This window comes from Spodoptera frugiperda, chromosome 6 (genome assembly GCF_023101765.2).
Source record: "Spodoptera frugiperda isolate SF20-4 chromosome 6, AGI-APGP_CSIRO_Sfru_2.0, whole genome shotgun sequence".
NCBI lineage: Eukaryota > Metazoa > Arthropoda > Insecta > Lepidoptera > Noctuidae > Spodoptera > Spodoptera frugiperda.
The window spans coordinates 8,792,779-8,816,948 of record NC_064217.1 but is presented as its reverse complement, the minus strand read 5'-3'; the positions used below and the strand labels follow the sequence as shown (position 1 = coordinate 8,816,948).

The 24,170-nt window shown below is 34.7% G+C and overlaps 1 protein-coding gene across 4 annotated transcripts in view; it reads right to left on the bottom strand.

Annotated features, from left to right (window-relative positions):
- Positions 1 to 370: 370 nt before the first annotated feature.
- Positions 371 to 24,170, bottom strand: part of LOC118267773 (transmembrane protein 151B) — a 59,465-nt gene continuing 35,665 nt past the window's right edge. Inside the window, exons 2-8 of one of the 4 annotated variants that reach the window (XM_035581954.2) lie at positions 15,159 to 15,307; positions 13,360 to 13,578; positions 7,620 to 7,704; positions 4,617 to 4,782; positions 4,221 to 4,344; positions 4,016 to 4,151; positions 371 to 3,727 (exon numbers count right to left, since the gene is read on the bottom strand). In XM_035581954.2, coding sequence (XP_035437847.2) covers positions 2,795 to 3,727; positions 4,016 to 4,151; positions 4,221 to 4,344; positions 4,617 to 4,782; positions 7,620 to 7,704; positions 13,360 to 13,578; positions 15,159 to 15,307 — 1,812 coding nt within the window. In that variant the 3' untranslated portion in view covers positions 371 to 2,794. The remainder of the gene's footprint in view (positions 3,728 to 4,015; positions 4,152 to 4,220; positions 4,345 to 4,616; positions 4,783 to 7,619; positions 7,705 to 13,359; positions 13,579 to 15,158; positions 15,308 to 24,170) is intronic. The other 3 variants (XM_035581955.2, XM_035581956.2, XM_035581957.2) reach the window with 3 other exon arrangements.

The following is a 24,170-nucleotide window of genomic DNA, read 5'->3' as shown; positions in this document are numbered from 1 at the left end:
CTGTCAGGTAGGCCTCGATTATACGACGGAGGTAGGTAGGAACCCGGTGATACCGGAGTGCCTCCAGTATGCAGCTCCAGGGTAGGGAGTTGAAGGCGTTGGCGATGTCGAGAGACACCGCCACTACGACCTTACCCCTGGACACTGCAGTCCCCGTCGTGAGGTCCCTTACGCGCATGATGGCGTCCACCGTGGAGCGCCCTCTGTGCCTAACGTGCTTGCCCCCGGGTCCCGTATAATTTAGTATAAGTCAGATATGGTATTTGCTACGCCTCTAATATATTTTTTTGAGTAATTTAAACCAATAAGAGACCTTGAACTTTAAACTCAAGGTCGCTTAATGAAAAGGCAACCAAAATGAAACTCAAAATATTTGTAACACAGTTTATTGAAAATAATAAACTTTATTATTTGCTCATTAGTTTACAATCAAAAATATTCATTTTATTAGCGTTATCAACTAAACAGTACTCAATTATACAATAAAACGTTGTTTTACAATAAAAGCATTGTATTTAAACTATTATGTATTCATTAAATATATCTACATACATAAATTGGTATTTTATACAGCCAAAATATTTTATGCGCATTTTAATGGAACAGGAATAGTACTAGGAAAGTACGCCTCGAGTTGGATACAATTTACATAAATATTATAGTGGTATTTCTAGTGAGTTTTCAAACATGGCGATCGGAGAGAAACCGCGGGGAACTTGCGAAATCCAATTCTGTGAGGCGTGCTCCCGTAGTACTCACGAAACTTAGTTCGCAACTCCGAATCTGTTCCATGTTTAACTCAAAACATTGTACCCTACAAACTAACACGACTTTATTGGCACTTTATATAATTTATTCATTTATTTTGTTCCGTAACCTTACTTCCTAATTTATTTACAAGCATTTATTTTTATTTATTTTTATTCTGCAAATAAATACATTTGAAAAAATATACAGGGCTTAATTTTTTTACTGCGAAACTTTTCAAATCCATAGAAAAGTTTATCCAAATTATTATTTATGTATGCATTTAAATGCTATTATAATGTAATTTATTTATCCATTCGAGATTATTTTTGGACGGGTTCCATAATTATGAGATTTCATATTTTTATAGCAAAGATTTTAATCAGCCAGAGTTAAAAAATATGATTGAAACAATTTGCTTTAATATTATATTTATGAGATGTTATAAATTGATATAAAATGAATGAGGTTTTATTTAAAATGAATATTATATTAGGTTTCACCGAAGCTTCACAAAATGTAACATAATAAAGATATCTGTTTACTGAATTACGTTTAAATGTACATTTGTTTACCAATATCAATGAATAAAATGGTCATAAATATGATTAAAAAACATTAAAATATACAATACTTTAATTGGTTCCATGGGTAAGCCATATTAATTGAATCGAGCTCCCTAATAAGCTACTTACATTAATATCACTTTGGCGATTGCCTACCATTTAATTATTTATACATTTTTTTAAATAAATAAGTAAAAAGATTGATCGTACTCAGAATGTATTCATAATAGAGAACAGAGTGAGACGACTTGTAAACAGAAACAAAACAGAATATTTTAAACAGAACATCAAAGGAATTCATTATTTCGTGTCCAAACAATCTGACACTTGTCAACTAATCGAAGTAATTATTTATTCATCCAGCATCTTCAAGCCTAAAGGCGAAAAAAACTTCGAAAATTCCGATTCATTCGTCAAAAGCAAACAGTTACTAACATTAAATATACATACGTAGTCTTTGTTAATGACAAGAATTACTTTCGTATCACGAATCGGACTTATATGAATAAAAATTATCGGTGTCTCGGCGCTAAGTAGTGCACCTACATAATTTTGAATATAAAATGGTTAGCTTATAATATTATCTATCTAAGTGGTGCGGTAAAGCTTACGCATCGCGTTATATTTACTTTTTACAGTACATACAGTAATTGCAATATAATTATATATATTTATATAGCTTTAAACTATAACAATGTTATAAGGCACTGCCTTATACCTACATTGTACTTATATATAAACTTATATATAATTTCCAATTACTTGACAAACAATTCTGTGTAAAATTCACAGTAGGGTTAATTAAAGGAGGTTCTTGTTCTTTTAATCCTATGTAATAGGATACACCTATTTCATTGAACAAAGAACATCGCCAGTCCATTTCGTGTTACTTTTTTGTTCAGAATAAAAGCGATTGTGCCATTAAACTGTTGGTCGTTTACTCTTTTCAAAGATTTCAAGTGAAATATTGGAATATTTTTTGAACAATCTCAAATTTTCCGAGTGGTTTTATTACACAAAGTAAACAGTTTACAGATAAACTAAAATGATTAAATAGGCTTTTCAATTAATTCAGTCGCTATCTAAAGGTAGATTTAATATAATTTACTTAATAATAGTGTTAAATAGCAAGGGACCAGTCACATTTGTCTTAGAACACGAGCATTAAACATTAATCTAAGCCAAATATCAGTATACCACTTTACGTCATCGTCGAGACAAAATGGCTCTTCCAGAATCTTAATAGCTTGACAAAAACTTGAATTCCACCGTCAATTCCACGTACATGTGTAACTACATCTGCAAGCTCATTCCTCATATTATTCCTACAATTCCAAAGCGTATAAACACGTTAGTACAAACACTATCACTATTAACTGCTCTATCTATTTCACACAATACGGTAGTCTCTCCATTCAAGTACCTAATAACATTTTATTGCACCATATAAAGTCAGTAATTGCACGGGCCTTACTGAAGCGCTATAGAGGCGTCTCGTCACCGGATTCGCTGTACGGCAACCTAACTACCTTAGTTCCTGCTAACACGCCGACACCCTCCAGACACGACCTCCTATTTGTGAGCACATCTCGCAGGAATGCGCGCCTGGAGCCGGCTAAATTAGTCCCCGTAATAGACCTCGTTAATTTCCTCAGCGCAGGCATTTTTAGTGCCTCTTCGTAAGAAGGCGGCTCATCAGTAGGCGTAGTTTGTGCACGACCACCAAATGGATCTCGCGAACAAGTTGGCGATAATTCTCTAGAGAAATATAATGTAGTTTCTCCGTTTTCACTTACTTGAGGTTCTGGCATTTGTTCGTAACTTGTTTGAGAATTCGATGACCTGAATTCTTCTAAGATCTGTCTCGCACTTCTTGCGGTTGTGAGAACTCCCGCCCAAGAGCGCCTGTTTTGTTGCTTTGCTTCATTAGATCTGGCTGTCGCAGAAATATTATGTGTGGAATGTGTGGTGGCGATGGTAACTTTTGGTCTTCGTGGAGGTTCGTCAAATGAGGCTGCTTTGGCTGTCCTAAGTGGAGATGATCGAGCTTCGGGCTCCATATCTATAACAACTCCAGCCGCTTCATTGTCGGCATTGCCTTCTGCAGCTGCTGCTGCTGCTGGTTCTTCTCTAAGAGCTGCGTCAATTCGCATAGCTTCAGAATAAGAGGGTACTAAGGCACAGTTTCCACGTATTGCAGCGAACAGTTCAAGACTGTCGACAGTGGAAGCGTGTGAGAGGGGTAAGGTTCGAGGTGGACGGGGAGCTGAACACAGCACTGCACTTTGCTCATCAGCAAGTGCCCACGCGTAGTTGTTGGCGGTCACTGGCGGCAAAGTATCTGACATGTGAGTGTCAATATCTAACTGCCTACTGGGATCTAACTCATAATTCGTTCCAAATATCTTCGTAATCTGCAACAAAATAGACGGAATATCAAATAAACATTTGGGTGGAGGCAAGGGCTCGAGGCAATTTTAGTTAACATGTTTGTACAACGTTGTATAACAATCCGGTTGTATCAAATAATGAGATCAAAGCTTATTGTGTTCTCGAAATGAGATTATATTATTTATTAGGTAAAATAACACGAAGTTATTACTCTGGGCGTGTTTGAACGATAATGCTGGGTTTAGGAGAGATTACTATGTCGCTTTGAGATATGGTGTAAAATCTTATGTAGTGTACAAAATTCAACTTACCGTATAATGTACATAAGCTGTATTACATTCTATGAGTATACGTAGAGGCCAGGAGAGAAGGAGACAAGAAAGGGTCCAGAAAAGCAGTTGAGATGAGTACCACGGACATCGGTCAGCGTCCCTGTAATACAAATGACTTAAATACTAACACATTTGGGCTATACTTTGTAAGATGTCAAAGGAAAATGAACCTTCTGATAATTACCTATAAGCTACCATATATTCTTTGAATGAGCTGACTCCGATTAGGTCCAAACCCTCGCGCATTTCCATGAAGTCGTCGAACCTTTCGTGCTCAGCAAAGAACCTTGATCTTTGGTCTTCAAATTCTAGAAAAGAATGTTTATTTTAGTTTTCGTTGTAATTTCATTAATATTCGAACTTGCTTTCATTAAATGCAAGTTTAAATCAAAGGGTTGTATATTACTAATTGTATTGAGGTACCGTACAATTTGAATGTGAATTTTGAATTTTTTTTCTATTTTGCTATATCATATAAATACTTACATATAAATACATAAATACTTTGATACATAGCAAAATAAAAAAGAATCTATTGTCAAAAGTAATATTAACTTTTCCCATACTGTTTTTAACTTACCACTGGCCGCTTCAATATTGGCAAAAGCGAAACCTTTGCTAAAGCGTACTTTTGTGATTGGCGTCTTGGAATCCAGAACCAGATTTCTGGATGCATCCCGCTGCCCACAACAGGCGTGGGCGAAGGATGTACTGGCACTGTGGGTATTTACCCTCTCGTAATATACCTAGTAACAAAAAATCCAATTTTTTAATGTATAAAGTATGTATAAGGTATTTATGATGAATACTATTCCAAGTCACTTCTTAGGTCAAGTGCCCGTAGAGATAGAAAAACGTTAAAATTGCCACTTATTATATATTGGGTTAGAACTAGTCTTGTCCTGATGTTAAGCAATAGATTTATAGGTTCAATATCGAAATATACTTATAGTAATTGCTATACATAAGTACACTTTTTACTAAACATTTGACTTCAATAGTACTCCAAAATTGAATGAAAATACAACAAAAGCAAGAACTTGAAGCGATCACGCGACGTTCGTGCTATTTTTGTCAAATTGCATGTTTCGTACCCATTCCAAGCTACATGCATACATCAATATGCAGGGCACAGTTTTCGATCCGCTCAAAGGTAACTAAACCAAACAATTACTGTGTGCCTAACCCAGTTCAGCGGTGAAAGCGCCAGATGGGTTTTTGACATGTTTGGAAGCAACTAAAGTGGCTTTGTACAGTGATGGATTTATTAAATATAGCGCTGGTATAACATTTGAGTATAAATCGGATGACGTCTTAAAACGTGATTCTGACGTCAACTGAACTTTGTTTTAAATTGTATCTTATTGATACAATAAAATAAATAAGTGTGGTAAAGCCATGTTTCAGCACGAACGGGTGTCGGCTCGACCGGAGTGATACCATGGCCTCACAGAAAACCGATGTGAAATCCCTTTACATACTTTGTAATCCCCGATTCTCCAAAATCCGGCAACCTACTTGTAACGCCACTGGCTTTTCGGATGTCCATGGACCGCGGCAATTGGTTACCATCAGGTGATCCGTCTGTTCGTTTACCGGGTTATACCATAAAAACAGTTAAATAGGCATAATACAATTGTCTTTACTTTATCATTAAAAAAATTTCCTCATAAAATCAGCGTCATATTAGAAGCCTTCAATCAACTAACTGGTTAAACAAACTTGCGTAGTTTGTAGTACACATAGCCGCTGCCAATCCCCGAAGGAATAAACTGAACTATGTTCGTAACCTTCTCCGTATTCCCAATTGGGGAACAAGGAACCCGTGTCAAGGTCTTTGTCATTTTATGAAGGTTTTTTTGCCACTTACAAGCGGGGCGGGGCTAGTACCAGTCAGCTGAGTTCTGAGTCACTGAGTCAAAATTAAACTGACTAAAAGTATATGTGTGCTATATAAAGTTAAAAGATTTCAACAAGAGCTCAATCTTTTACACCTACTGTTGTCTCTCTGCATCACCCTAAAGTTGACTTTTAGAGAAAACGAAATTAGCATTAAGTCCGCCATTGTATCAATGTACATAAAGTGTAAAATTGTTTTGGTATGCAGTGAGAAATTAAAGATTGGTTCTTTACATAGTACATATTGTTAGAAATACAATTTGATGAAGCTCAGTAGTTACTCCATGGATACTTGAACGTGCTTCACTATAGGAAAACCTGCAATATACAATTGCAAAATTCAATAAAAATGCACATGAATAAAAATCTATTCACAACCTATCTAGCTTATCCCATTCATACACTGAAGTAACAAGCTGTCTCGCCCATACACCAGTGTCCGACATCGCATTTATTGTGATGACATATTGCTCAGTATACATTTCTATTAGTCGACTAGTCGATCTGATTTCTTCGCATTTTTGTTTTATTTCCAACAAATAGAATTGATACTTGGAATACCACTTTACAAATATCGTTGTCAAGTAATTGTGTAGACTGGCTTCTATCAATTTATTGGTTTTATAGGCAATTTAGTTCGAGAATTGATTTAGGAGATTTGTTGTTAGAGATGGTAATCGGTTTTGACTGTTGAGGCTTGTCATATTGGATAGAATTGTTTTGGCATCGTGACCTATCGTATAGTGACTAAAGTTTTCAGTTGTATATAAAACTGAAAGAATGCAATGTCACGCCTTTTATCCCCGAAGGAGTCGGCAGAGGTGCACTTACGGCATGCCGTTATACAATGTACATTGTACACTCACTTTCCACTGTTTGTGATATAAGTCCCATGTAATAGGGAAAGAGCCTATTGCCATATACTGGACACGATTCCAAACTTCGTGCTACTACTGACAAATTAATGACTGAAAGAATCTGAATGTGAATTCAAATCAGTTACTGTGTTCGACAGAAGTTTTTTGTAGCATAATAAACAACGTTTAAAATCTACATATTAAGCCACGATCTTTATCCGCAATGACGCTAATCGATTAATAATGGCCTCGAAAAAGATTGATTAACTAGAGGCATACCGTAGGCATTTCATTTACAAAATATTTTAGTCAGACATGATTTATTGTCTTTCAACAAAATTAGGTGGGTTTAAAAAAATCGTAATATGTTTTACCTATGTAATTTACGTGTCTCAATCATACTAATAAGGATTATAAATGTGAAAGTTTGTTTGTTTGGATGTTTAGATGTTTATCCGTCAATCAGAGTGAAACTACAGAACGAATTTTCCTGAAATTTGGTATACAGATACGGTATGACCTTACTTGAGTGCTGGGGCACTGACGGATCACCTGATGGTAAGCAATTGCCGTCGCTCGTGAACAACCGACACACTAGAGGCGTTATAAGTTCGTTGCCTTTTAGAGGTTAAAAAATTGAGGATTGTTGGGGAACTGGGCCTCCGATAACCTCACTTACTCAACGAAACACAACGCAAGCGTTGTTTCACATCTGTTTTCTCTGAGGCCGTGGTATCACACCGGTCGAGCCGGCCCATTCGTGCCGAAGCATGGCTCTCCCACACTTGCACACACTAATCAGTAAGTACAAGGTATTTGATACTTACCTGTGTAGTAGTATAGGCGTCTCCATTCCTGTATCGCGTGACTTGCCGCTTACGTCGCACGTAATGGTAGCATATTGCCTTCCACCTGTAAAGACGAACGCATATTATATTTAGAATACATTACGTAGTCTAAACGCGTCCACGTATTCAATAACTTCGGTAACGCGGACTTGTACTGTCTTTATATGTATGATGTAGATAAAATAAAGTTTAATTTAAATGTGTTCTATTTTTGAGCGTCTTTTTGTTTTAAAATGATTGGTCGTGTTTGTTTTTCGTAGAATAAAATATCTATCTGTACATATAATAATACTGTAACTGATTGCTGTCAATATATTATGGTAAAAGTATTTAAAAATTCTCGAAAACAAACGTGCGTCCTCGAAAATAATCGGGCGTCCTTTATCAGCGTGTTCGGCACGTTGATTGGTTGATTAATTCGCGCCGGCCAATCGTTTCGTTTTGCGCTTAACGTAAAGCAAACTCATACTAAGGTACTGAATAAGTATCTACATAACATACATTATTAATTTTCTTCCAGCAAAAACCGTAAAGCCTTTATCTTTACAAACGTTACCCTTGTTTGTTCTGTATCATCTCTTAAAAAATACACCAATATAAAAAAAAACAAAACAAATTCACAACTGAACGAATTCTGTCCGACCAATAAAGGGATCTTATCTCGTCTTTGACATTTTTCGATTGATGTACGACTAGCATTTATTTCTTGGAATTTCTTCGGAATCAATCAGTAAGACGGTTGATTGAGCGAGCAACGGGGACCAGTTTAAATCGCGAGGATATTATTTTTCTGTGAGTTTTTGTGTAAGTTCATAGGATTATACTCAAGATATTTTTGTAAGTATTTTATTGTGTCTAGGTAGCTAGACGTAAGAGGGTACCTAAATAGATGCAATTATCAAATCATTCACAAGGCTATCTAATAAGTTATTATGCAAAACAAAACTAACCATCACCAGAGTTTAAGATTTAGTTTTGTTTTAGTGTAGTGATCATTCACAAATTATCATTTATTTCGGAAAAATAATACACAAACTGAAACATGAAAGTAGGACCTGTCTTACTGTAGAAATTAAGCCATCTACAACAATATATTTACAGCAAGAATGTTAATAATATCTCTCACACACATTCATAACCAATTTATTATATTACCGTATAATTAGCAACAATTTTAACTTAATAACAATTCTGAGATTTTAATGGAATTACAATTATAAGCTCAAAGGGATTGGACCTTTATGTTCCATGTCTATAAATAGTCCATGAAAATGAATTCGCCGTACGCAACCTGACGGAGGCGTACGCACGTACAGATGACAGCATTATAACCTAAAATTGAAATTAATTTCATTTTCAACTTTATTGTTTTGATATAAAGTCGAAAATCCAAAGAAATATGTATTTTTTTTGTTGGTGTGTTGGTTCGGTCTGCACAGTCATTTGTTATTATTATAAGCAAGAAAATAAAGATTGACTCAATACAGAAATGGTAACTATTACACTAAGGGGCAATTTTAAATCAAGGAATAATTGTTATCTGTAGAATAAAATTGACATTTGTATGTGTTTAGTATAGAAGAGTTGTCCAATATCCAAAAAATGCCTTTTATAAATAATATGTCTGGGGTTGGAAATATCAGCCCTAAATTATATGTTTAGTTTTTAATGCAACCATATATTTCGTAATCATCGATCAGCTTCGCCCAAAAAAACTATCAATCTTTATTTTTATACCTGCTTATTAAATGACTGTGCAAACTGTACGCTACCTGACGGGGGCGTACGTACGTACGTAGGTCGTATACTTGATTAAAAGGGTAACGATTACCTGGAACAAACAGTTGCTAGTATATCGTTTTGACGAGGTGTCGTAAAGGCTCATACGGTTTATGACTCAACACGGATCTGATCGGATTTTACAGGGGCGTTTAATACGACGTATTGGCACGTTTTCATTTTGTTTCGTATGTGATTCTTTTTAATGATTGGATTTAGGTTTTAATGAAATGAAATACGAGTACTAGCGGCTGGTGTTACAGTGTCTGTGTAGCCTTAACATGTTAGGTTCGCCCAAAATTTATATCAATCTTTATTTTGATACCTGCTTATTAAATGACTGTGCAAACGCTACCTGGCGGGGGCGTACGTACGTACGTACGTGCGTACGTAGGTCGTATACTTGATTAAAAGGGTAACGATTACCTGAAACAAACAGTTGCTAGTATATCGTTTTGACGAGGTGTCGTAAAGGCTCATACGGTTTATGACTCAACACGGATCTGATCGGATTTTGCAGGAGAATACGAATTGGCGGGGTTTCGTATATTTATTCCGTAAGAGTCTGACACTCCCTCCCGCCTGGCTCACCCAAGGTGGGAGAATGCATTGGATGACTTTCAAAGGATGTGGTATTCGTGACTAGCACACTGGACAAAATCAAAGTTCCAATTAAATACATTCTTTTTTGGTTAAGCTTTTGAGAGTTTTGCGCGAAGATATATGCATTACGAATATTAATTTCAATTTGAATCGAAGTTACAAATATATAATCTCAAATATCACAATACAAAATAATAATTAACTCCAAACCAGTGAATATTACATAACACAAATCCATAATATAAAATAGAACAGTGAATCCATTCGCAGCTAACCGACGTGTAAATTTTCTAATTAGAGAAATAAATTGCTTTCAAGCACGTGCCTATTCGATACGACGTCACGTCAGCGCCACGTCACGTTGTATCGAAACACGTCAAATAACATAGATGTTATGTTAGATTGGAGTATGGGAATGTAAACTTTGTTAATAATTTAGTGATTTCTCATCGGGATTTGAGTTTATCTTTGTAATTTCTGCGGGATGGTGTTGGCTTAGGTAATGCGTGGTAAGATTATGTGAGTAGGCTTCTGTTCATAGGTTCTGATGTTTAGAGAACAGTACACTTAGTATGAGTTTGCTTTACGTTTAAAGTAATCGAAATGAGAGCGCTTGCGGCGCTCTTATTGGTCAGTTCGAATAAACCAACCAATCAGAGCGCCGAACGCGCTTTTGTTTCGTTTTCGTTCAACGTAAAGCAAACTAAACGACGTAAAGCTTACTAAGGGTACAGTTATTAGGTCAGTGTTGGCGCTTTTTTGTATCGGTGTTTGTCCGTCAATAATACTGAAACGACTGATTTTGATGAAATTTGGTATTAAAGAACAAGAGTATGAGATTTTATGTCACGGGAACGCGGGTGAAGCCGCTGGCAGAAGCTAGTATATTTTATAATTAAAACATACATAAAATTTCTAAAAAAAGCTTAATTTGCTCAAAAATTCCAAAAAATAAATGTTTCAAACATTTGGATTTTTATAATAATTGAATGTAAATCCTTTAAAGGTTTAAAGGAAACTACAAAACACAACATTCCAATCAAAACCCACACAGGAATCTATAGCCGTAACTTTAAAGAAATTAATTAAAAACGAAACAGTACTTAAGGCAGGTGAGGTTCCATTCATAATGACATTCAAGTGAGTGCTGAGTGCTAAGACTGCGAGGAGTGCACGAGGAATTGAAGATTCGGCACGTGCTACATTCTACTGTGTGGAGGATATTGTCGGTCGGAAAAAATGGCGTTTTTTTGTCAACGGACAGAAGGTCGGACGGTTCAAAATAAGGCTTTTCTTTTTGGCAATTTGGGTAGGGAAACCTAGGTAGAGGAAAGAGGCACCTCTTTCATAGCGAAAAAACCTAGGTTTACTGTTGTACTACATTTTCTTATGGAATAGGAGGCAAACGAGCTGATGAATATACATACATACAAATACATGGTAATTACTCAATAGTAAATACATAGGAAATGCAACAGATAGTTAATTATGGTTACAATTATGTATTAAAAAAGACAACGTAAGTGAAAATAATAAAAAGATATCTATAGACGTATATTAAACTTCAGTCTCAAAATAAAGAATACTTTACGTATATTCCATTCGCTACTGAAAAATGTTTTTAAACGCTTACAAATAAATACCAAATCAGAATGGCGCAACTTTGCCATAAAATATTTGAATATTATACTCCTCCATTTCTACGAGTACTGGCATAAACTGTCCCAGAAAATTGTCAAACGTCACATACATACATAAGTATGCATATGACGTCACTTGACGGAGGTTAATACAATTTCGAACCGTGGATGGCGGCACACAAAAATGCACCAATAGGGACACACCAGCACATTAACCTACCCCACACTTTTCATACATTTTCGACTTTAGTTCAAGAATGATAAAGTTGAAAATGGATAGTAATGGTGTAACTTGATATGCAGGCGTTTGTATTGAAGGTAGAACGTTCGGGGCCAAACTGCATTTTGCTTTACAAATAAAATTGTCCTCTCTAGATATGAAGAGGGGAAATAATACTGAAATACGTGATTTTGCTCTGACTGTGGGTTGAAATTCGAGAGGATTCTTTTATATCGAGTCGGTAGTGTGTGCGTATGGTAAGTTAAAATATTCGTGTTCTACAGTTTCATATCCTGTGTTTTATGATGTCGTTCTCAATATGAGTTCCTCGTTTAGAAGCCATTGCCGAGTTAGTAGAGCAAAGTATGATTAGTTTCTTTTATTTCTATATGTCATTCCATGCAAATAATTGCATTAGATACGAGTAATTGCCTTAGAACAAAGGGCAAGCCAATGCTTGCCCACATTATCTACACAAGATACCATATCCCGTGATGAAACTTACTACTATTATTACAGCTACATATGTGGTAAAGGGCGAAGAGATGGCGTATTATATACAGTATGTTAACTAACAGAGGATGTTCCTGTTAACCCGCAACAGTATAGCATCCATACATGCTAAAAAAATATTACCATTCAAAAACAAAACAATTTTTTTTTTAATATTAAATTATTAAAACAAATTTTTAAATCGATACATAAAAGAAACACTCTATGCACGCGTAGTTGAAGGAAGGCAACGTTGCAATTTATTGCTTATTTTTAACCGACTTCCTTCTATGCTGATATTTTTATTTTAATCTATTAATGATATAGATTAACGAGTTTAAAGGAACGCCCTCTGTTAGTTAACATACTGTATTATTAATCCTCTATCCACCCCTTTTCATAACATCACACAAGAAAGTCAAATTTCAAATTAATAGGAGGTAAGTATGCAAGATTTCTAAACACAGCGTGTTTCTAAATCATGAACTAGCTCACTCGTTAACATAAAAGCAGTAGGTATGTACTACACTTTAATCAGTAGAGTAAAATTAATTTACGAAAGTGTGCCTTTCGCTTTATGAACCATATAAATGTTTTAGCAGAATTGTAATTTATTAGCAATTCCCGGAATGTGTGTGAAAGCTGTATTTTGAAGTGATTGTTTTGTGTTTTATTATGTTCTATAGGTACATCAGCTATGTACATAATTATGTAGTACCTACCTACTAAAATATAATTATAAAATATGTAGTTATGTGTATGAATGTTACTAAAACCATACATTTGATGTGTTGGAGCTATAGGTACCTCAAGCTGTAAGTAGGTTTTACTTACAGTTATATACGTAATAAATAGTTTTACTGTTACTAAAACGTATAATTGATTTGGCCGAGCTATACGTTTACTTGTAAGTAACTTTTATTCCAATTTTTCCTAGGGCAAAACTACAAGTATAAATAGGTAAAATTCTCAAAAACCATCTTACCAAACTCGTGGCGTAGCGTTCCTCATGGCATGGACCCTGGCGCTGACGGCAGCCACATCCACCCTCCTCGCCAGCTGTATCCTGGCCGTGCTGTGGTAGCATTCCACCAGGTACACCAAGTACAGCAGCAGGACGAACGCGATGGGGATGTAGGCGTATCCTACGTCACACGGCGACTCCCGCACCGTCCGCTTTATCGGATGCCTGACGGACACAAAACTGATTTAGTGGTTAGTTTCGTCTGTTGAAATAGCTGAAATTAAAATTTAAACATAATTATAATGTAGTAACACGTAGTAATTCGGAGATACCTGGAAGGCAGAGTAAATGATACTTATATGATTAATTTATAATAACTATCGTGATCACGGTTTACATACGTAGATTAAAGAAGAAAAGCTCTACTAATTTCGAGTCACAGAGGGACTCTTCATCAGTCTATTATTTATATTATAGTATACTATAATATAAGAGTCCTTCCGTGACTCGAAACTAGTACAGCTTTTCTCCATTAATTTACATGAATAAACCGTGATTTTTAGTTAATTATATGAAATGATTAAATTACAGGATAGATTACAAACTAGGTTCCATTTTGTTTCAACAAATATAACTAACTAAATAAAAATAATGGACAATTGGACATCATTTATGCACAGAGTTCATTTGATTGATACATATAATTAAATGATTTCCTCATTTCCAATCAGTCAATTAGTCATTGTATACCACAAACGTCCTGTTCGATTTCATTGTTGTTTAAATAACTAAAGTTCGTTACAAACTCCATTACGCTTCGAACATAATTAAACATGTCAAACCGATGATTAACAGATGCATTATTTAAATACAAAAAAAGTACGAAAATGTTGTCATATAGGAAATTGTATCAACGAATCAACGTCACAACTTTTATCTAGGCAGAGGTGCATATTACGGCTCGCAATGCCACTGAACAATGTACAGCCACTTTTCACCATTTGTGTTATAAGTCCCATGTAATAGGGGATGAGCCTATTGCCACGTATTGGGTACAATCCAGACTCCGTACTTCCATTGAGAAATATTTTGAATAACCGAAAAAAGCCCAGTAATACTTTGCCCGACCCGGGAATCGAAACCGAGACCCCTTGTCCGGCAATCGCACTTGCGACCACTAGACCAACCAGGCAGTATGAAATTGTAATAATTTGAAAACGGGAAAATTAAACGCGTTCCAAAATTAAAATTTGAATTTAAGTGTGTACGGTACCAATTAAGTTTCGTTTAAAATTGGAACTCGTAATTGATAGCCGTTACTTCGATGGAGTAATTTGAATGGAACGGGCTATGAAAATGTTGCCATAATTTCTTTATTTTATAGCCTAACGTAAGTACCTGATATTTATTGTTTAAATTGGCTACAAAGTTCATACAAATTGCAATAGGTTCAGTCAAAGTTTTTAGAGATAATGGAAGTGATTTATAGAATTAGTGACATTAAATAAATAATGTGATTAATTTCTTAGCAGCAGCTTACATATTTTGTTTGTTAATAATTGTGTTGACAAGAAAACCTTCTGCTATATTCATACCGTAAGTACTGAAACGCTATTCAATTTGACGTAATACTTAAATATCATTCTATCTGTCTTTTACAAAAAAAAAAAAATCTAGTGATAGAACTATTTCTATGACCTTCTTTAAATTGAGTGACGTTTGGGTAGCGTATGAGTATTTAACTATAAAACTCCTATTCTAGTATAAGAATAGATAACATCTACTAAACACAAAATTTTGACATACGTATTAACACTTACTTGCTGAAATCAATGAGGTCTCTATCAATTTCTGCGGTGTTGCACCAGGCGACGGAGCCAAGACAACCAGCTATCATCAGGGTTAGCATGAAGCATTTCCAGTTGCCTTCTCGTCTTAGGACCCCGCCGAGGCTCTGCTGCCGCGGCCGCTATGGACAAAGAGATTGAAGTTAGTCATAGTTAATAATTAGTTATCAATATAACAGTAAAGGGGCCAAATTAAAAGTACCCTTAACCGATGCATGAATGAAAAGACTGATGACTGTTGATGAAGCGAAAGAGGTACGTAAGATTCGTGACAATTGACGATCCGTTCTCTCTGCCTACCTTCATGGGAACAGGTATGAGGTTATATATGTATAATTGTATGTATGTATACAAGAGAAACGTAATTCTCCACATTTGCAGTTGAGCTATAAACGTAATTAATTCTAATGCTAACAATCTGGAGACCAAAGTTAAGTTTTAATTCATGTTTTTTCGATACACTAACCGGTGCACTCAGAGTCAGCTAATGGTTACTTAATCCAGTCCTTAGCAATTGTTTTTAATACAAAATCGTTACTAAGCAATATTTTAAGTAATCATTCTTCTCTTAGTGCGGCTGTAATCAGCAATTCGACAATTCGTATATTACTTGACAAATAAAGTATATTTCGTTTATTGCGCTTAAAATGATATCTTTAGACAAAAATGTTAATTAATTTCCACGATGAACAATGTTGTTCAACGAAATCACTTAAGTGCTTAAAATAAAAATAAAAATAGTCAATATTAATTTTTAACCGACTTCAAAAAACATGGAGGTAAAACATGGACCTGTATGTTTGTGCGCCATTATCTTGTGTTTGGCTGTACCAATTTCGTTGCGGTTTTCAACATAACATTTTTCAATTAGGAAAAGGATTTAGAGATATTACCTAACTTAAAAAATATAGAGCTGGTAAAGAAAATTTAAGGCCTTTCCCTATAAAAAAATACGGCTTTACATCAATATACATAAATTAGTTTTACAATAATCGGTTTAGTTACTACAAAAGAGAGTCTAGACTAGACTGATAAAATAAATAGATATTAAGGAATAATGTCAATGGAGCTTTTAAAGGTCACACAAACATATTATGTAATAATATAACACTAAGCATTTTTCTACGAAAGCGTAGGCAGAGGTAAACAAACATAATGGACCATACACTTTGTGTAGAGGTACAGTTACCTCTATACAATATGAGCTAGCAAATGAACCTAATTTTTTACCTATACACTGGGATGGTAAAAACCTAGATAAAGTTAAATAAAACGTAGGGTCCTATTTCCACATCTTTCTCGCACAGCTACATAGTTTAGTATCAGTGGAAACAGTCACATAGTTTCACAGCTTAGCTATTACATTTTCGTAGTATAGCTACATAGCACATCACTGGTGGAAAAGTACCGCTAGACTAACATTTTCTAAAATTGGAAATCTAATAATACACAAAGGTCATGAAGTATATTATTTCGCTGAGATTTTAATTTATAACAGTATGAATATGATAAACAGAGCACAACCTTGTGTAGTTATGTTTGCACAACCCTATTAATATGGTGCGGACAGCCCTACGAATCCTTGGGAAGAATCACCCTTTATTTACATTGACCTAATAACTTGGCCCAAGATCCCTAAGGGTCGTGGCCAAATATTTTTTTGGGAAAATGAAAGATTTCCCCAGTAAAAACAGTTTACTTTCGAGTGCTACTAGAAATATCAATTTTGCGTAAGTTTTATTAGGCACATTGTCTTTATTGATAAATGTTTAGATTTTATTAAATATAAGAATTAGTAAAACAAAGTTGGTTTGCCAACATAGATAGAACAACATAGATAGAACGATTATATTTAATGAAATATTATATTATAACAATAATTTGTTAAACGAAATTCAAACAGTCGTTAATCTCTACAAAAAATAATTAAACAGAACTGTCCCGATCCACACAATAACAGGTAAAACCATTAATTATATCAGTGAAGCGTCAAACCCCACCAATCCCTACCTATAAGCACCTATAGGCTTGGCTTAACAATAAGCCAGCCGACAATATCGTCAATCAGGCCCAATTGTTTGGCCAAGCCAGGAATCCCTTGCATTGATTAGATCACTCGAATCGTTTCTAAACAGGTTTATTGGATGCTCACATTGGCCGACTGAATGACAAGGAACTTGGCCAATAAGCCAACATTCCAAAACCAAATTCTATCCACAATTGTTTCCGCGAATGAAATTGTTCGGGCTATCGTCTGTATTGCCAAGTTTCATGCTTATTACATTTTTCGGTGTGGCAATAAATTCTCCGTTTTGTTTTTAAATGTATGGCGTTGAATATTAAAAAGGGTTTGGGTTAAATGTTGGCCTCTTTGGAAAGATATTATTTTTGTTTTGTTTGCTAAATTACAGGTTTGAGGGAAGGGTAATTGTTTCATTGTTTTCAACCGGCTGATTGGAAATTGGGGTAAAGGGTTGAACAATAAACAAAAATAAATGTGGGAGAACCATGCTTCGGCACGAATGGACCGGTTCGACCGGAGTGATACCACTGCCTCACAGAAAACCGACGTGGAACAACGCTTGCGTTGTGTTTTACCATGTAAGTGAGGTTACCGGAGGCCCAATTAGATCCTCCCGAATCTCTCAAATCCCAAAATCCCCAAATCCCCAACAATCCCCAATTCCTAACTTCCGCAAAAGGCAACGTACATAACGGGTAACGCCTTTGGTGTTTATTTAAGTTATTGTGCTTTCTTTTGCTTCGTATATGTCATCGGCCAGACACCTATTTCTATTTAATTATTATAATGCAATTGAAGACATAATTCGTAGAATTCATAAGTAATTCTACGATATTTTTATGTTTAAAACTTAAGCTTATTAAAAAGTTTTTCTAAGTATTTTATTTAATATTTAAAACAATGTAATCTGCTTTGCAATAAAATCCAATCAAGTTGAACGTTTTAATTTCGGCTAATTGGTCGGCTTTGTTAGTAAATGAAAATAATTTGTTAGTCACACTAAATCATTTTTATTATAGTTAAGTTTGGGTTATTTTCGTAGTACTAAGTACCAAGTTTTGAAAAGTAATTTAGTTTTTATATTTAACACTTAGGCTTTTTATGGCCTTATGCACAATCGTACAGTAGGTGGACTGAATGCCGTAGGCAATTACAATAATACAATTATAAATTACATATTAATTATAATTGTGGAATGGTTGCAGTTTAATTACGGGACAAAGTTTCGATTCTCGATTCAAAAGAATTATTAATTGGGTTCTATTTATTTAATTATTCTTTAGTACCATTACATACAAATATAAACAACTAGTATACTTCCTTTGACATTACAGTCGTGTAATGTATAATTTATTAATAAAGCAAAGTCCTAAATGACCTTATTTTTTATCGAACTCTATTATTATTAAATACTCCTTTGACATTACAGTCGTGTAATGTATAATTTATTAATAAAGCAAAGTCCTAAATGACCTTATTTTTTATCGAACTCTATTATTATTGCTCGAATTCCACCTCTAAAGGAATCTTGACATTGACCCCAAATAACACAAATATTTTGGGTCTATTTACTGGCGCTTGGATTTACGAATACATAACATAGCTTTATGCCTTTTATAATAAGAATAATGTACGTAGATCTTAAAATTGAAACAAATGTAATGTTTAAGTAAGCAAGTAAGTTTATTTGTTTCCTTTTTTAAGTACTCAACCAATTTTCTTGATATTTTCCATAGAAATCGAAGGCAACCCTCAAATTATAAACTCTTTACGTTTATTCTGATAATTTAATAAATCTATTCAATTAGTTACGTCTGACGATCATCATTTCACATCAAAGAGCTGATGATTGAAGCTACAACACCTCATTGGTTAAGAGTTCAAAGATATTTTTTTTTAATATAGTTATGCGTAATTCTAATTGAGAGTAATTACAGAAATTCGACGATAAAAGCTAGAACTGAATTCATTAATCCATGTCTACTATCAAACATGTATGTAAGTTCATGGGCAGGAAGAAGTAAGATCCTTACCCTCAAACATAATGTAATTGTAAGGGCACTTCCACTCACATTACTCGCAAGTTTCCGACCCCAATCTGTATAAAGTTTGTGGTTTGACCAAAACTCAAAGCATACTCTATCAAGATTTGAAGCCTAAGTGGATTGAGTTTTAGTATCTGGATTGTATGTAGCTACTTCTTTGTATAGTGATAGTAGCTTTATGTTATTTTTATCGCCCATTTGTTCTGTGAATCTAACAATAAATCTTATGGGTCTATATTCTCATGACATAACATTTTAAAGTACCGGTAAACTATGGCAACTTTACCAGACCCTTGGCAACTTTACCATACTATAGGTATTCGGTATAAACTCATTTATCTAAAAATCTACCCACTAGAATTCTGTTTTGTAATAGTAGTATTTTTTAGACTTTAAAAGGAAATATTTACTATATTTTGCGTAGACGTAAGACTGCTATTATACCAGTAATGGCCGTCACAGTGTAGTGCGTGAAAATGTGCTAAAAGTTAGTAGTTCCTAAATTGTGCTCACAGAGCCTTAATTATATGTCACAGGTGAGTGAAATTTTGATCTTGAATGTATAATATAGTTGGGATTACTGTTGTAATGTCAGCAATTGCTTTTTCTTTAATTTATTGATAAATAATCGCTTCGGTAATGTTGACACAGGTTAGGTAAAGTTGCCACGGCCTGCTTTGTGGCAACTTTACCTACAGTTAGGGTTGGCAATAAATGTTTTTTCTTGTTTGTGTGTATGTAACCATTTTCGAATACCTAAATTTCCCAGCATAATAGTGAATATCCTGGATGATAAGTTATAATGTATTTAATAATACCTTTTGTTTTAGAGCCAAAATGGCTCACATGAAACAAAACCGCAGATAACTCGGAGTTAGGCAATATAAAAAGTATACGAAAGTAATGTTAAAATTAGCCATGGAGATAGTGAAGTCAAAAAATTAAAAAGTCAAAAGATTAAACATTATTTTGTAGCCTTTTTTTACAATTTTAAACATAAATACTTAAAATTTTAGAACTTAATTTAGTTTAAAAGGGAACAATATTTATGTCAGATATTTATGCTTTTTTTACTTTAGGTTTAAGGTATATATTTTTTTTTAAATATACATGTCATAAAAATAATTCTCATTTTTTGACAACCCCGAGCGTAACAAATTATTTGTATGTAAATTTCGATGAAACCCGTGGCAACTTTCGCGAACGTCTGTGTAGCCGTTATCTTTATAGATTTCCTCATATTGTTTGCATTATAATACGAAGAGGTCCTAGATGAAGCCCTCTGTACCTCAACAACTCTTTAATATGCAATACACGATGAATACGGCGCGTAGGTAAAGTTGCCAAAAATTTGGTATCTTTACCCATGTTGTTTTTCTTTACTACGGCTAAAGTAAGCGTTTGTATATAATGACGATTTCAGTAAAGTGAGCCAGATAGACTACAATTCTAAATATATAGTTTTGGTTTCTATGCGTCTTATGGTTAAAAATATATTTCGATTTTTGTTCCAAAATATAGTAAAGTTGCCATGTTTTACGATACCGTAATCGTCATTATATACAAACGCTTTACCGTAATCGTCATTATATACAAACGCTTACTTTAGCCGTAGTAAAGAAAAAACAACATGGGTAAAGATACCAAATTTTTGGCAACTTTACCTACGCGCCGTATTCATCGTGTATTGCATATTAAAGAGTTGTTGAGGTACAGAGGGCTTCATCTAGGACCTCTTCGTATTATAATGCAAACAATATGAGGAAATCTATAAAGATAACGGCTACACAGACGTTCGCGAAAGTTGCCACGGGTTTCATCGAAATTTACATACAAATAATTTGTTACGCTCGGGGTTGTCAAAAAATGAGAATTATTTTTATGACATGTATATTTAAAAAAATATATAAACCTTAAACCTAAAGTAAAAAAAAGCATAAATATCTGACATAAATATTGTTCCCTTTTAAACTAAATTAAGTTCTAAAATTTTAAGTATTTATGTTTAAAATTGTAAAAAAAGGCTACAAAATAATGTTTAATCTTTTGACTTTTTAATTTTTTGACTTCACTATCTCCATTGCTAATTTTAACATAACTTTCGTATACTTTTTATATTGTCTAACTCCGAGTTATCTGCGGTTTTGTTTCATGTGAGCCATTTTGGCTCTAAAACAAAAGGTATTATTAAATACATTATAACTTATCATCCAGGATATTCACTATTATGCTGGGAAATTTAGGTATTCGAAAATGGTTACATACACACAAACAAGAAAAAAACATTTATTGCCAACCCTAACTGTAGGTAAAGTTGCCACAAAGCAGGCCGTGGCAACTTTACCTAACCTGTGTCAACATTACCGAAGCGATTATTTATCAATAAATTAAAGAAAAAGCAATTGCTGACATTACAACAGTAATCCCAACTATATTATACATTCAAGATCAAAATTTCACTCACCTGTGACATATAATTAAGGCTCTGTGAGCACAATTTAGGAACTACTAACTTTTAGCACATTTTCACGCACTACACTGTGACGGCCATTACTGGTATAATAGCAGTCTTACGTCTACGCAAAATATAGTAAATATTTCCTTTTAATGTCTAAAAATACTACTATTACAAAACAGAATTCTAGTGGGTAGATTTTTAGATAAATGAGTTTATACTGAATACCTATAGTATGGTAAAGTTGCCAAGGGTCCGGTAAAGTTGCCATAGTTTACCGGTACTTCAAAAGCTAAGAAGTTTTATTAAATCTCTCAAGCAGTTCCTTTAAAGAGTTCAAGTGGAAAGTACCACAGACATGATGAGAAATGAATTGACAAAACCCATTTTTTTAACCTCATACAGCGTCTTCATGGGCAGCGGCGATTGCTTACCATGACCTCATGAAGCAAGGAAACACCAGAGGCGTTACAAGTGCGTTGCCGGCCTTTTGGGGGTTAGGAATTTAAGAGTTGTTAGGGTTGGGAAGGGGGAAATGGGCCTCCGGTAACCTCACTCACACAACGAAATACAACGCAAACGTTGTTTCACGTCGGTTTTCGGTGAGGCCGTGGTATCACTCCGGTCGAGCCGGCACATTCGTGCCGAAGCATGGCTCTCCCACCCATAATACCAAGATCGAATCTGCAGACAACAGCCAATACTATAACAATATCATAGAGCAACATAAGACCTTTGGTTTTCGGCACAAGGTTTAGATATAAATTTCTTATCGAGTTACGAAATTTAAAATTTCAATACATTATTCAGAGGCCAAGGCCCCTGGCCCCTGGCCCCTAGGACCTCGCACCTCAGCTCGGAAGGGGCCTCGTTAAAAACCTACGGTTTCACTCCACAGTCGAATTCGCCGGTCGTAAAATTTAATTGGGATAAAAGTTGCTGTTACCTGTAGTTCGAAAATTGTTTCATATTTTTTGTAGCAATTTTTATTTGATTTCTAACGTATTTCTTGTAAGGATTTTCGTTGATTGGACCCATTAAAATGGTAAAGGAAAATTAATTTAGGACTTTAAGGGTGGGTGCGTTCGATCAGAGATGTGCTATGTAGCTATGTTACGAAGATGTAATAACTAAGCTGTTTCCACTGATACTAAGCTATGTAGCTTGTGCGAGGAAGATGCGCAGCTCGATTATGCGATGTATCGATGGTAGGGAAGCCATCCGTAGCACGCATCTTTCCATATAAAAAACATAGCTGTTTCCACCAGTGCTAAGCTATGTGTACCAATAAATATGATTAATGGAAGCCAAACGCATCCATAGCAACGTAGCATAGCACATCTTTGGTGGAAAAGCACTCTAAACGTAAATATGAAAGTACTAATGAACGTAATCTCCTCTAGACCTTTTTAGCTTCTAAAGTTTAGTACAGAACGTAAAATATCATGTAAAATAAACGCATTAATAATAAAAACCACGAATTACATACTCATACATATAATACCAACAACTCTATTAATGAAACTTCACCACACGGTGCTTGAAAACGCTAATTATTTTACCCCGCATGCATTTCTACTGGAAGAGCACACTTGAATATTTCCCGATAGTTTGCGCAAAGTTGAATAAAGTTTAATATAATATTTCGAGGTACGGTAAAATGTTACGGGCGACGCGGAGGGAATCGAAAATGTAACTGGAAACTCAATTGGACAACATCGTGCAATATTTTTATTGAAGGGTTATTGAATTCTTTTTATTTTATTGACGGTATAGGTACATTGTAAGGAAATCGGTTTGCTATTGAATAGTAACTTTAAATATGTAGTTTTAAGGTTGAATTTTACGTAGTTTAGGAATGTGCTAAACTTTGATTCGTTTTGTCTAAGTATTGTTATCTTATATGACCAAATAAAAAAATACATATCTAATATTTTTTATACCCCGTCATCATTGCTATTATTATTGAGTAAAGATTTTGTTTAATGTACCCTTAATCCCTTCCTCTTTAAACTACGATGAAAAACCGTTGACTGCGAGAGTTAAAATTTCTTGAAAATATATATTTTCAAAACATTCTAAAATGATGAAAAAGAAATATCTATCTAGTTTATATAAACAATTTCCATAACAAACAAGCTAATATCAACTTTACATACACAGGTTTACTGTTCAACTTACAGTGCGTACATACATAAATCAAGCTAACAAACACATACAAGCACATACACATTTAATCCTCCTATTAACACTAACCAAACATTAGCACTGCGATAAATGTGTTTTACTAACTTCGGTGAAAATTAATTGCGTTCTAGTTTCGTACTAAACGTAAAAGCTTGTTACTAAAGGGCTGAACGGCACAGGAATTAGCCAATCAGCTCTTAAATAAATCATGATAGTGTCAAAAGGAGTCTTTTGATTGGTCTTATTCGATTTAGATTATAGTTGTGTCTATCTAA